General features: G+C 48.4%; 1 protein-coding gene across 6 annotated transcripts in view; it reads left to right on the forward strand.

Annotated features, from left to right (window-relative positions):
* Positions 1-12420, forward strand: part of FNDC3B (fibronectin type III domain containing 3B) — a 362624-nt gene that overhangs the window by 332096 nt on the left and 18108 nt on the right. For all 6 annotated transcript variants that reach the window (XM_075547032.1, XM_075547035.1, XM_075547036.1 and 3 more), the window contains one exon: positions 3565-3777. In XM_075547032.1, the coding sequence (XP_075403147.1) occupies positions 3565-3777 (213 nt within the window). The remainder of the gene's footprint in view (positions 1-3564; positions 3778-12420) is intronic.

Genomic DNA, 12420 nt, shown 5'->3' on the forward strand with positions numbered 1-12420 from the left:
CCAAGGGCTTTGGAAGCCCCTCATATTTATTAAAATGCACTGAAGGCTTTGGAGCAGTGTGTAAATTTGCAAAATAAGTAAAACATTCAAGCTAAGTTTATTTTTAAATCTAGATGGCTACCTTGTGTAGAAAAATGTTCGCTTTCCAATCTCAGGGAAAAGAAACAGCCCTACTCCATCAATGCCATAGGAGCTGTAGTTATAAGACTTATGTTGATAGAGCAGGAAGGGCTTCTTTTAGTTTTCCAGTCTTGGGCGGAGAGACTACCGTTGACTTTCTTCAGAAGGTCCTGTGGGGCCCTTGTATGATAGATCCTGGGGCGGGAAGTTCAGGTGGACTTTATCAGAAGTAAGTGCTCGTTTTCCAGCCTGGGAGGCAGCTGTGGATCCAGTTTGGGGAGATTGTGACCAGAACTAAGCTAACTGCGCTACGTATTTGCAGGCAAACTTTGAGTGAGCATACCTTTTCGTTTCTTTAGGGCAATTACCCAGAAGTGGGGTTGCTGGGTCTTACCTGACGCAAGTACTTTGTAAGAAATGGCCAGACTGCTCCCCAACGAGATGGCACCATTGTGCCTTCTCACCGGAAAGATAGGAGACTGGCAGTGGTTCAGTGTCCTTCGCTGGCATTTGCTGTTGTTCCGTTGGCTGGGCGTTTTCGGTTCCCTAATTGGGAGATAGTGCTCTTCTCGTGGTGGCTTTAATTTGCCTTTTCCTGAGTGGTTCACAGTGCTGAACATCTCCTCCTTTGCTTATTTCCCGTGTGTGTGTCTTTTCAATGGAGTGTCTCTTCTGATCTTTTGCCCATTTTTCTTTCAGACGTGGGCTGCTCATACTCCTCGGGTTTCAGACATCTGTATGTATCCCGGGGGCTGGGGTTGGGGTGTGAATCTTTGTCGGCTATGAAATTTGAAAATGCTTCCTTACAGACTGCAGCTTGCCACCATTCTCTCCGCTGCCAAGGTGACTGGCTTTGATGAAGCCCGGTTGCGTTTGTGGATCAAACTTTGGGTGCCGTAGCTAAAAACCGTGTCCCTAATTAACAAAGATTTCTTCTATGCTTTCTTCCCAAAGCTTTGTATTTTACACACAGGTTTCTGATCCATGTTGAGTTCATTTTGATAGAAAACAGGACATTCAGGTTGAGGCTTCTGTATTTATTCATTTGTTTTCCTATGAATATCAAAGTGTCCCAACCCCATCGGTTGAAAAGACTGCCTTCCCTCCGGCGAATTGCTTTTGCGCCGTTGTCCAGGAAAATCAATGGGCCGTATTTGTGTGGGTCTATTTTGGGAGTCTCCACTCGGCTGCATTGATCGTGCACGCGCGTCTCTCTCCACCAGAGCCACACTGTCTTGATTACTGCGGCTTTACAATAAGTCGGACTTTCTTCTCGCTTTTTCCAATTTGCTGTAACCCTCCTAGTTCCGTTGCTTTTCCACATGGCTTTCCGAGTCAGCTCTTGCCTCTGCCTACGACTAAGTGGAACCGCATTGTGACTGCAGACTAATCTGGGGGGAAAATTGACATTGTTACCATTAAAGATGTTCTGTCCGCAAGCCCCATAGGTCTCTGCCGACGTACATTTTCTTTGCTGTTTTTCACCAGTGTTTGCTAGGTTTTTTGTTTATCCTGCTCCCCCCTTCATCTGGCCTTTTTTCTGGGGGGTGTGCTCATTAGAATTTGTCTTATGGGATGTTGAACGGAGTGGTGACAGCAGAACCTCTCAGCTGAACTCGATCCTAAAGAAGGAGCACTTTGTCTCTTCCCGTGATGAATGCGTTTAGCTGTGGGTGTTCCTGTAGGTGGCATTTTTCAGGTTACAGAAGTTCCCTTTCAGCCCTAGTGGCCAGAGAATTGTAATCGTGAACAGATGTTGAATGTTGTCAGTATCTGTAGCAATTGATAATCCTGTGGTTTCCTCCTTGAGATGGTTGCTATCGTGGCACTGCCTAGGGACCGCGCCGGAGAGAATGGAGAAAAGAAAGCACATGAACAAGAGACCCAAAAGTGGATAAATAAATTACAACCAAACTCACGGCTATTGGGTTAGGTACGTCTTAGATCTGCCCTGTAGAACAGGTAGAACTGCCCCTGTGGGTTTCTAAGACTATAACTGTTATGGATGCAGAAAGCCTTACCGTGTCCTGCAGAGCTGGGTGATGTAATCTTTAAATTGGTGACATTGGAAGAATGGAGGCTAATTGGAGATTGCATGATAAGTTTAATTACCATACTAATATTTTCTATTTAATCTAAGTGAGAACTGTTGTAAAACAGAACGGGGAGAATATGTTAACTGACCTCTTGCCTAACAGTTGACCATCTTTTCCAACGTGTTGATTATCATGTCTTGAAGCTCTGTTTTAAATTCACATCAAGTTTAAACACTCAGCATCCACGGCCATTTCTGCGCGAGGGCTGGACACGGGGCAAGAAGAAATTAGAAGGGAGCTATGTCCTTCCACGGGAGGGAATCTGTGGAAATGGGGCAGGTGCCTTGAATGACCGCATCGTGCCGCAAACAGAGGAACCACCAGCAGGGGGGGCTGAAGCCTTTGGTCGGAGACAGGAAGTGGCGGGGTTGTTGGGGCTTCCCAAAGGATGTCAGAAAGAGCAGGTGTCCGGAACATGCCGTCACTGCTGGAAGGGAACTGGGGACAAAGCTGGAGCAGGGAAATATTTTTTTTTCCTTTTTGGTGACAATTAATGACAATGTAGAAAATGAACGTAAGCTGCAGGGCATGCAGAGGGTAACCATCAGATGTTACTTTACACATGCAATTAAGCTATTTGTTTTAGCTCCCCAAGACCGTATGGTCATGTTGCTGTGTCTTTATTACCCATAAGTCTACTAAATAACCCGTTCAGCTGTCTGGATGTCTGAGGGACACCCTGGGACTAGCCCACGTAGCTGTGGGTAAGAGCAACCTGCGGTCGGTGAGTGAGGCCGGGAGAGGGAAGGGGAGGGGAAAGGGCCTATCGATCCGTCATCCATGCGACGCATCCACTCCCTTCCAGTATGTTTGCCTTCCTCCTCACCTACCTCCAAAGCCATGTATGAGGCCCCTAGTGGCGCAGCGGTTAGCACTTGGACATGAACCGAAAGGTCAGCAGTTGAAACCTACTCACTAAACACTCTTTGGGAGACAAACGTAGGTGGCGGCCTACACAGAGATGTGCACATTGGGAGCCCGTAGAGGTGCACTGGGGTCAGAATCCACGCAACCACAGCAGGTTCGGGGGTGTCGGAGGGAGGCTGAAACAAAATGCAAAGACGTTCCAGGGTGCCTTCTTGCAGACAACAATGCTTAATTTTTAATTTAAAGAACTGAGGGGTCCCTTCCTAATGTGCTTTTGAGGGGACGGGGGGCTGCTTTTAAATGTTCCGTGGAAAGTGTCCTGCAAGCAGCCCAGGTCCCCCTCGGTTTTGAGTCGCTTGTGTTTTTCTTCATCCTCCAGGACTGCAGGGAAGAAAGACTCCATAGAGCATTTAGGCTGCATCTGAAACTTGCGCTGTTTTTGTTTAGTTTCAATTTTTTTGTTTGTTTTTTGTTTTTCCAGGGTCAGAATTCAGGCTATCAATGAAATTGGAGCTGGACCCTTTAGTCAGTTCATTAAGGCAAAGACCCGGCCGTTACCACCCTTGCCTCCTAAGTTGGAGTGTGCTGCAGCTGGCCCTCAGAGCCTGAAGCTGAAGTGGGGGGACGGTAACGCCAAGACACATGCCGCCGATGACGTGGTGTACACGCTGCAGCTGGAGGACCGGAACAAGAGGTGAGGCGGGAATGCCGTGGCTGTGTCTCACGGGACGCAGTGTCACCTGCTCCCCTCTCCTTGGAAGCACCATTCCAGGCTGCTAAAATCTCTCTGTGCTTGGGGGTCCTGCCTTTTAGACCCAAGCACTGCTAGCCCTCCATGTTCCACTTGGAGTCTCTAAACTAAACACTCTGGAAACTCCTTGCTTTTCCCTACATGTGTGAGATTGTGTGTGTGTGTGTGTTGGTTTATGGGTGTCCCCCACCTCCTTTCCTTTTCCTAAAGCCAGACAATGGAGAGAGAACATCTGAAAGGAAAATGGGCACATTCAAGACCGTGCTGTGCCGTAGGATCTGATTAGTCACAGCAGTGGAGGAAAAGAAGACTTGGGAGCGATGTTACCTCTTTAAATATTCAGTAACCATTCAGGACAAACATGTTTACCCATCTGAAATCGGTGTGGGTGATGTACAGATGGGGATTGTTCTCTGTAACTATGGGCAATGTGCTATCAAATTAGCCAGAGCGGAGAGGAGATTCTTCAGAAGGCTCCCTGCCCAGGAAACACTCTTGGCTCTAGAAATCAACCCCGGCCTTTTACTTCGTATTTTTTTAACCTAACTTCGTTTGCTTTGAGAATGGCCAGCCAGAAGATGGGCAGCTGAACTGTATTTAGGAATAATTTAAACGCAGAGCAGAAGTTAAAGGTGACAGAATGTTCTGTTACCAAAAGTCACACATAATAAAAGCAGGACAGCTGGTGGGATAGTCACACACTGCTTACTAAGGTGATACAAGTGTTCATGTGGAAATACTTGTCTTCCCTTGATGCACTAGAGCATTTCTGCCCAGTCTCCACTCCAGTCCTAGTGCTTGGATCCATTTCCTGCAAGTGGAGGCCCGGCGGCTCACAGAGGGACCGGGCTTCAAGGAAGCACACGGCTTTGTCTCTGGGGAGCAGCCTATCGACTCACAGGCAGTTCTGGGACATTCTAGCCACTGTAGAAAATGTTCTGGGAGTTTGGAAGAGGCGGAGACCATCTGTTTGCCAAACTCAGGAAAGACTTAAAGTATGTGACATTTGAACTTGATGTTGAAGGACTGGGCACACCGCATTTCTGGGGAACAAGTGCTGGTGGAGAAAACACCGAAAGTAAGGTCCACTAGGGGCTGAATTCATACCCACCCACAGAGCGTCTCTCTGTGCTGCGCCGCCTACCTTTGGTTGAGTTTTCATGGACTGTCCATTTGACGTGGGAAAGGGATTCCTTACCTGCAGCCAACCGGTAAGAAGAGGCAGTGTGGACTAACAGAAACCATGATCATGACCGAAAACTACCATGGGGAGAAATTTGCAAACCAATCTCTTCCTCTCCTTTCCCCTCCCCCTCAGCTCTTGGCTTCCATCGGTGGTAGAGAAGACCTACAGAGGTTATCTTGTAGTTGTACCATTGGAGAGTCAGTGCCTCCCGACTCACAGTGGAGCTGCTGCTACTGTTTCTCCAGGACCTGGGGGAGAGCAGTGGCCCCCAAACAACCCAACCCCCCCTTGCATTCAGCCCTAGTGGGGGCAGTGGCCAGAGTGCCCCAGACAGGTCCAACCCAAGTAGCTACATGATATGGTGTGGTTCCTGGGCTCACACTTAACCAAATGAGCAGATTCTAATGAGACATAAATATGCCACGAAAAAATAATGCCGAATCTAGCAATCAATACCTGCCCTCCCTTCCCTAAGCAATGCCCAAGGACCGCTTTGTTGATCAAAACAATCACTTGCCTAAATGTAAGTGGCCATTTAAGGAAACTTACCATTAGGAACAATATTTTTCTTAATTTCAGAAGCTGCGATTCACATTTATCTTGTCAAAATTAGATTTGTCCATGCTCTCAGAAAGTTATTAAAGTGATGAGACAAGAGATCATAATAAATTCTGGTTCTATTTGTAGAATCATTTCCCCGGGATTTAATGGGATGGCATCATGGCCCGATGTCAGTTTGAAGGTGACCTTCCGTGGTGTCCTGCATCTGAGCTTGGTAGTAAATGGCAACTTGGGCCTTGACTCCGGAGTCTAAGTGGAAACTCCTTGAGTTTGTTACACCACAGCCCTTGTGGGAGGCAGTCTTGGTCAATCCTAGTACCCTGAATGTCTTTAAGGCTTTGGGCCTGACCTGTCCAACTGAGAGGGGCAGTGTCATCTTTCAAAATGGCAGCTGTCTTTGTCCCTTGCATGTGTCTTGCCGTCACGGTTTCCACTTGGGGGAAATGCACCGATTCTTGGGAAGATGTGTTAATTTCCTCAACTGCTCGTCCTATGGATGCAAGTGTAGATCTGACCCCAACATGATACACATCCCATTGGGTCCAAAGTGAGCACCAAAGAGACATTGAATCCTGGATTTATCTTCATAGCTGTCAGCTCTCAGAGCATCTCTTTTGCCATGAACACTTCACCAAGGGGATGCCGGGGACCTTTCAAAGGAGGGCGGTGCCTGGGTGGTACAGCTGTCCTATAGCCAGCCATCAGCACACTGAAAATTAATGAGCCCATGCTGGTCGGATGAAAGAACTGGAGAGATTTGGGCTGCTAAACTGAGGCCCTCATTTTTTTTTTTTTTTGCTTCAAGTGCAAAAGAATTACTGGAAGGTTCTTCTTGTTCCTGCCTCCATTTCCACTCAAAAGGGAAGAAACTTTGTAGCTCATTTGTGAGCTCAATCCTTTGCTGAAAAATGTGTCCCTTGTAAATGATGAGGGTGGACATTGTGTGTGTGAGAGAGAGAGAGAGAGAGAGAGAGATAGAGAGCTTTTGAATTTAACTGGTTAGGAAATAATGAGAGGTTAATTAAGTTCACTCCAGAGTGGGCCCATTTAATGTCCAAACTGTACATTTAGTCACACGTTTCATAAGAATGGAGTTGGACCCACAGCTCTTCTTAAAAGAGATACTAAAATAGGCTTTCGGCCTCAGCACACCCTACCCAAGTAAATATGACGTGGCAAATTCCAGTCCCCCTGAGGACTCCAACAGGAAGTTCTGGGAGGCTCTGCGACATCCCGAGGTGGCCTTCTTCGTTGCCACGTTGTCTTGGCTGACCATAGAAAAAGCAGAAGACCAGAAGCAAGGAGAGCAATTCCTACAGGCAGGAATACTGCCCTCTGCTGTAACATCTGCTCAGGAGCCCACCCCCTAGAACGGTTCCCAGGCATGGGGAGGGGAGTGCCACCTCCATTCTTTTCTCCCTTTTCCCACCCAATACTATGCCAAGGATCACGGCAGGGAGTGGGGGTGGGGCAGCCATGAAAAAATAGGTTTGGTCAAAACACCAAGTATTGTTGTGTCATGGGCCTCGAATTGAGCAGTTGTGTTAGTCTGGGTTGACCAGAGAAACAAACTCTTAGACACTCGTGTATATATAGCTTTATATACAAGAGCAGCTGAGTACTGAGAAAACCTCCTAGCCCACTCCAGATCACACTCATAAGCCCGGTATTAGCCCATATGTCTGATACCAAGTCCTCTTCAGACTCACAAAACACATGCAATGCCGCCGAATGCAGGAAGATCACATTTGGGTGGTAGGTCTTGTGGATCCAGTGGTGGTGTAAGCATCTCAGCACAGGCAGGGGTTTCCACGTGGCTCTCCAGCTCCAGAGCTCTAGTGTAGCTCCATGTGTCGTCAACAGAAATGACTCCCAGGGAATGAGCCCGTGACCCACCTCCAGCCAGCTATCTCCTTAGCGCCTCCAAATGAGGTCATCAAGCTGCGACCTGATTGACAGGCTAACCTCCACCCCTTCCCTCCTAAGTCTCACATTGACAGCAGGTTATGTATCTACTACAACAACCTTCCACGTCTGTAGTGTTCAATCTGATGCTCTGACAAAGGCAAAAGCCCCAAAGAAGAGAGGAGGTGTTGGACAAGGAGAGTTGGTTTCATGTAGACAGGGGAGGCAGCCATTGTTTTGATGTGGGACACTTAAAAGCTTCCATGTGTCTTAAAAAAGGACCCCAGTCTTGTAGCCCTGTGGAGATGAGTCTCAGGAGGGATGTTATTGATAACACAAAGCTTGGCCTCTCTCCAAGTAAATACCATGATCTGTTCTGACTCAGTTGCCTGAAATTTGGGCCTATTTCATAAGAATAGAAGCAATCCCAAAGGACATCTTCCTTATCCCTTTGCCTCAAGATATTCCATGTGGAATGGGTCCAGATCATCTAGAGTCGCTGGGCTTCCCCACCCCCATGTTTGTTTACCTGTATCAGGCTTTGACTCATTTGCGTCCTAGGCCAAGGGCACTGGATGCATATTTATGTAGCATCCCCCGGGCAGTGCTCTATATTCATAGGAACGGGTTCATTGCTGGTAAATTAGACTGCAAGCCTCCAATCAGCTGTTTTTTCCCCTGGATTTCTACTATGCAGCAGGCCATGTGAATCCTGTAGCCCATCTATAAGGAACCCGCTTTTCCACGGAAACAGCTTAATGTGAAGTGATAAGCAAACCGTACGCGAGCGTTTATTTAATTCCAACGTGTAAGCACAGCTCAGATTTGTTTGGTCTTAGCGTGATGAAGGGTGGTGCTCTTCCCAGATGGCACACCAAGCAAATCTGATGTCTGTGGTTCCCGTGGAGGCAAAGTAAGTGTTTCATAACGGCGCATTAGCCGAATGCAGGGGTCAGAAAAACAAGGCCAGCTCCCGTGTTTTACGATTGTCGTGTAGCCCTGTGCTAGTGAACTCTGAGATGTATGCTGCCCTCGCAGCATTTTGAGTGGATGTTGATTCTGGTCCTGGCCCTGATGGTCCTGTGCTCCCTCATAATTGTATGTAGCACTGAGGCAGGGGAACTTAAATTCCAGGAATTCAGATATAGTCAATCTGCTATTGAGGGTTCACTCAGACAACCAATGCCTTTTAAAGCCAAGCTCCAGGAAAATGGGGGTTGTGGAAAGGACAGGGAATGTGTGTGGAGTCACTCTGAAAGGGAAACTGGTAGATGTGGTAGGCATCGCATTGGGGAATGTTGACTTAGAGTCACCTGGTGGCAAAGTGGATTATATGCTGAACCTCAAGTTAGTGGTTCGAAACCACCAGCCATTCTGCAGAAGAAAGATGAGGCTGTCTGCTCCTGTAAAGACTTACACCCTCAGATAGTCATGGGGCAGTTCTACTCTGCCCTACAGGGTTGCTGTAAGTCAGATTCTACTCGATGGCAGTGAGTGATATATAACAATTTAAACAGGGCTTCCAATAACTGAGCACGAAGGAAGAAGTGAATTTTCATGCCTAGTGTAGATGCTTTCTATGGGAACTCGGCTGCTGACAAAATCATCACAAAGAAAAAGAAGGCGAGGGATGTAATAGTTAAAAAGATCAGTGGTTCAAACCCACCAGATGCGCCAAGGGAGAAAGATGAGGTTTTCTACTAACAGTTCCTGGCAAGGTGTCCAACCTGGGAAGTCCACAGGGGCAGTTATCCTGGGTCTTTACCGGGCCTCTGAGTCAGAATCAACTGGGTGAAAGTAAGAGCTACACAGATGTGGCTTCACTAGCATAATAAAACCCTGCTATCAAAGACTGACCCAAGTGACTGCCAACAAGTCGATGTCCACCCATAGTGACCCTGTAGGGCAGGGTAGAACTGCCCCAGTGAGATTTTGAGACTATGGGGGAGGAGAAAACTCCGTCTTTCTTGGTACCACTGGCGGTTTGAACCTCAATTGCAACCCAGTACCTGGCCATGATGCCACCAGCGCGCCCTACTATCAAGGAGGCACTTTTTAACCATTCCATCCCTCGCCTTCTTTTTCTTTGGGATCGTTTTGTTAGCGTGCAGTGCACATACCGTGTAAGTTCAATGTTCAATCATATTGAGAGTTGAGCAGTCATCACTGTAATCAATTCTGGAACATTTTCTTCTTGGACTCATGGTTGGTTAGCTCCCCATCCTCCCTTATCCTCCCCTGCCATGCCCCTAGGTAATTATGAAATCCAGTGACTGTCTCTACAGATTTTCCTATCCTCGATGTCATAGACCGAAAATCATTCCAAAATTAAGCAGGAAGCAAACAAACTAAATCCAACAACTATGGGGACAAAAAGGGGGAAACCTCAACCCAAAAGGAAGCAGAAAATATTAAAAACGGAAACAATTTTACAAAGGGTCAAAAGGAAGACCCAAAGATAAGCTGTTGCCTTTTCCCCTAACTGTCTATGCCATAGTGGACGTGTTGGTGTTCGCTGGCTGATCGCAAAGCTGGGGGTCACACCCCTGGAGTGTGGACAGGGGGAATTCTGCTCCATCTAGGTGTGGACCATGGATTTGGGGCTTTCGCTGTCACCCACAGCCTTCTGCAAACCTGGTTCCCTCCTTTGGATATGGATTTTATTACCATATTTATAGTCCTTGGATCACACAGGCCAGTGTGCTTCTGTGTGGACTCAGCTGACACCCGGTTAAAGATGACTGCTTGTTTTAAGACTCACGAAACACATGCAGTGACACACAATGCAGGAAGATGACAGGCCAGTGGGTGGGAAGTCGTGTGGATCCAGTGGCAGGCGTGTAAGCATCTCAGCACTGGCAGGGGTCTCCACATGGCTCCTCCAGCTCGAGCACTCGTGTAGTTCTGTGTCTTGTCGCTCCCCAGGGAGTGTGCAGAGAGAAAGAGAGTCTCCCACCTCCAAGGAGGAATTCAGGAGTTCCCAGAATCCTCACTAGAAGGCCATACCCACACAGAGGCCTCATTGGCTGTGACCTGATTGACAGGCTAGACTCCACCCCTTCACTCTTAATCTTCTCAAATTGACAAACGGTTGCTTACCAACCACACCCAACAACCACTCCTTGGGAGAAAGAGGGGGTTGCCGTTCCCATAAAGATTCATAGATTCAGAGCCCTCGTCTGTAAGTTCACCTTTAAGAACTTACCTCCAGGAAACCCAAATGATCAAGCTGCTATCTAAACCAGTGGTTCTCAGCCTTCCTCATGCCAGGACCCTTTAGTATAGTTCCTCATGTTGTGGTGACCCCCCCCAACCATAAAATGATTTTGGTTGCTACTTCATAACTGTCATTTTGCTACTGTGATGAAGCTTGGGATGGAAGAAGGAATCAAGAATGTGTCCACATGGTGAAAGTGTGACAAGGGGTGTAGTAGTCACTACATGGAAACCTAACGTTTACTGGGTAAACTTTTGTTTGCGCATCAATTCCCGAAGTGTGAGTGTAATTGACAGCATGAGTTTTCTCTTATTCCTTCACATGTAAGCTTTTGCTCGCCAATGGCTGCGGTTTCGTTGTCTTGGAAAAATGCAACCTGTGACTCAAAACGCGTTGCAGCTTGATCAGTCACAAACGGAAAGATCTGTGTAGGCCGGTGGAGATAGGGGGATAAGAACTGAACCCCTTTTACATTTGCTCTGTGTAAATAGCCCTTAGCACTTCCATGCAAGCAAGGAACCTGTCACCGACATAAAAATCCACTGAGACAGCGCATCTTCCCTGGGTCGGGGGTCCCCAGGCGGCCATCTGCTTTGGCCGGCTTGTGTGTAAAAGGCCAAGTGGGAGGACGCGGACTATGCATCCGCCGTTCACAGGAGGGGGGAGGCACGAGCCGTGGCGCCCCAGGACGTTAAAGGGGAAAGGAAAAGGCAGTGCTGTGTCATTGGTAATGAATATAGTCATACTTGAGCATATCACAGCTGTCGGCTTCTGATCTTTGGTAGCGTGTTTTGCAAGACGCCCCGTGTAGGCCGTTACTGAGCTACGGGCCATCTTAGGTCAGCAGGCCAGGTCATTCCGAGGAGTTCGTGTTAGTGGGCAGCTTGATATTCATGTGACCTAGTCCGTGACACCGCGGACTGTTGACTGCACTACCCACTCACACTCACCAGCCGCTCCTTGGAGAGCTTTACCGCCTCAGAAGCACATGGGCAGTTTGACCCTAGCTTGTAAGGTCACTATGAGTCCGCCTCGATCTGATGGTCAGGGTGGATGGGATCCACCGTATACCCAGGAGCCCTGGTCGTGCCGAGGCTCAAGTGCTCCCCTGCTAACCAAAGGCCTCCTGCCTGAGCCTCCCAGTTCTGAGAGGACGACCGAGCAGTCCTGCTCTGCCCTCGGTGGTTGCTGGGAGTCAGACCCGCCTCGAGGGCAAGAGATGACCGGCTTAGCAGACAGCGCCACGGCAGTAGAGCCATAGAAACTCGTGTTGTCAGTAAACGCTCAGTGGTCCACCGACCACCTGCCCTGATGCGCTGCCCCTTTCCGAGCACTAGGGAGCGCTTCGCCCCAGTTTTCTTTTCCTTTTATAGAAATGTACATGTCCGTGCCATGGATGCCAGTTATTATCCAGGCCTGCCACTGCCTGCGCCACCTACTTCCCGTGGCAGCACACGGCCAGCGTTCCCCAGGACGAGGGGGATGCATGCTGGCGATGTGCCCAGCTTTCTCCCCAATTCGAGGAGGCCTCTAGGAATCTCGGTGGTGAGGAGTCCCATTCTGGGGACCTCGCGAAGGTGTCTCTCATTTTGAAAAAGTGGAAGCGTTCATCAGCCGGGGGGCTCTGTTACAGCTAACAGGCGTGGTGACGGGCAGTAACCGCTCATAGTTACTGAGCACAGACAAGTGTGCGAGGCCTTGGGCGACGGGTGTTCCC

The sequence above is a fragment of the Tenrec ecaudatus genome, chromosome 4 (assembly GCF_050624435.1).
Source record: "Tenrec ecaudatus isolate mTenEca1 chromosome 4, mTenEca1.hap1, whole genome shotgun sequence".
NCBI classification, from domain to species: domain Eukaryota; kingdom Metazoa; phylum Chordata; class Mammalia; order Afrosoricida; family Tenrecidae; genus Tenrec; species Tenrec ecaudatus.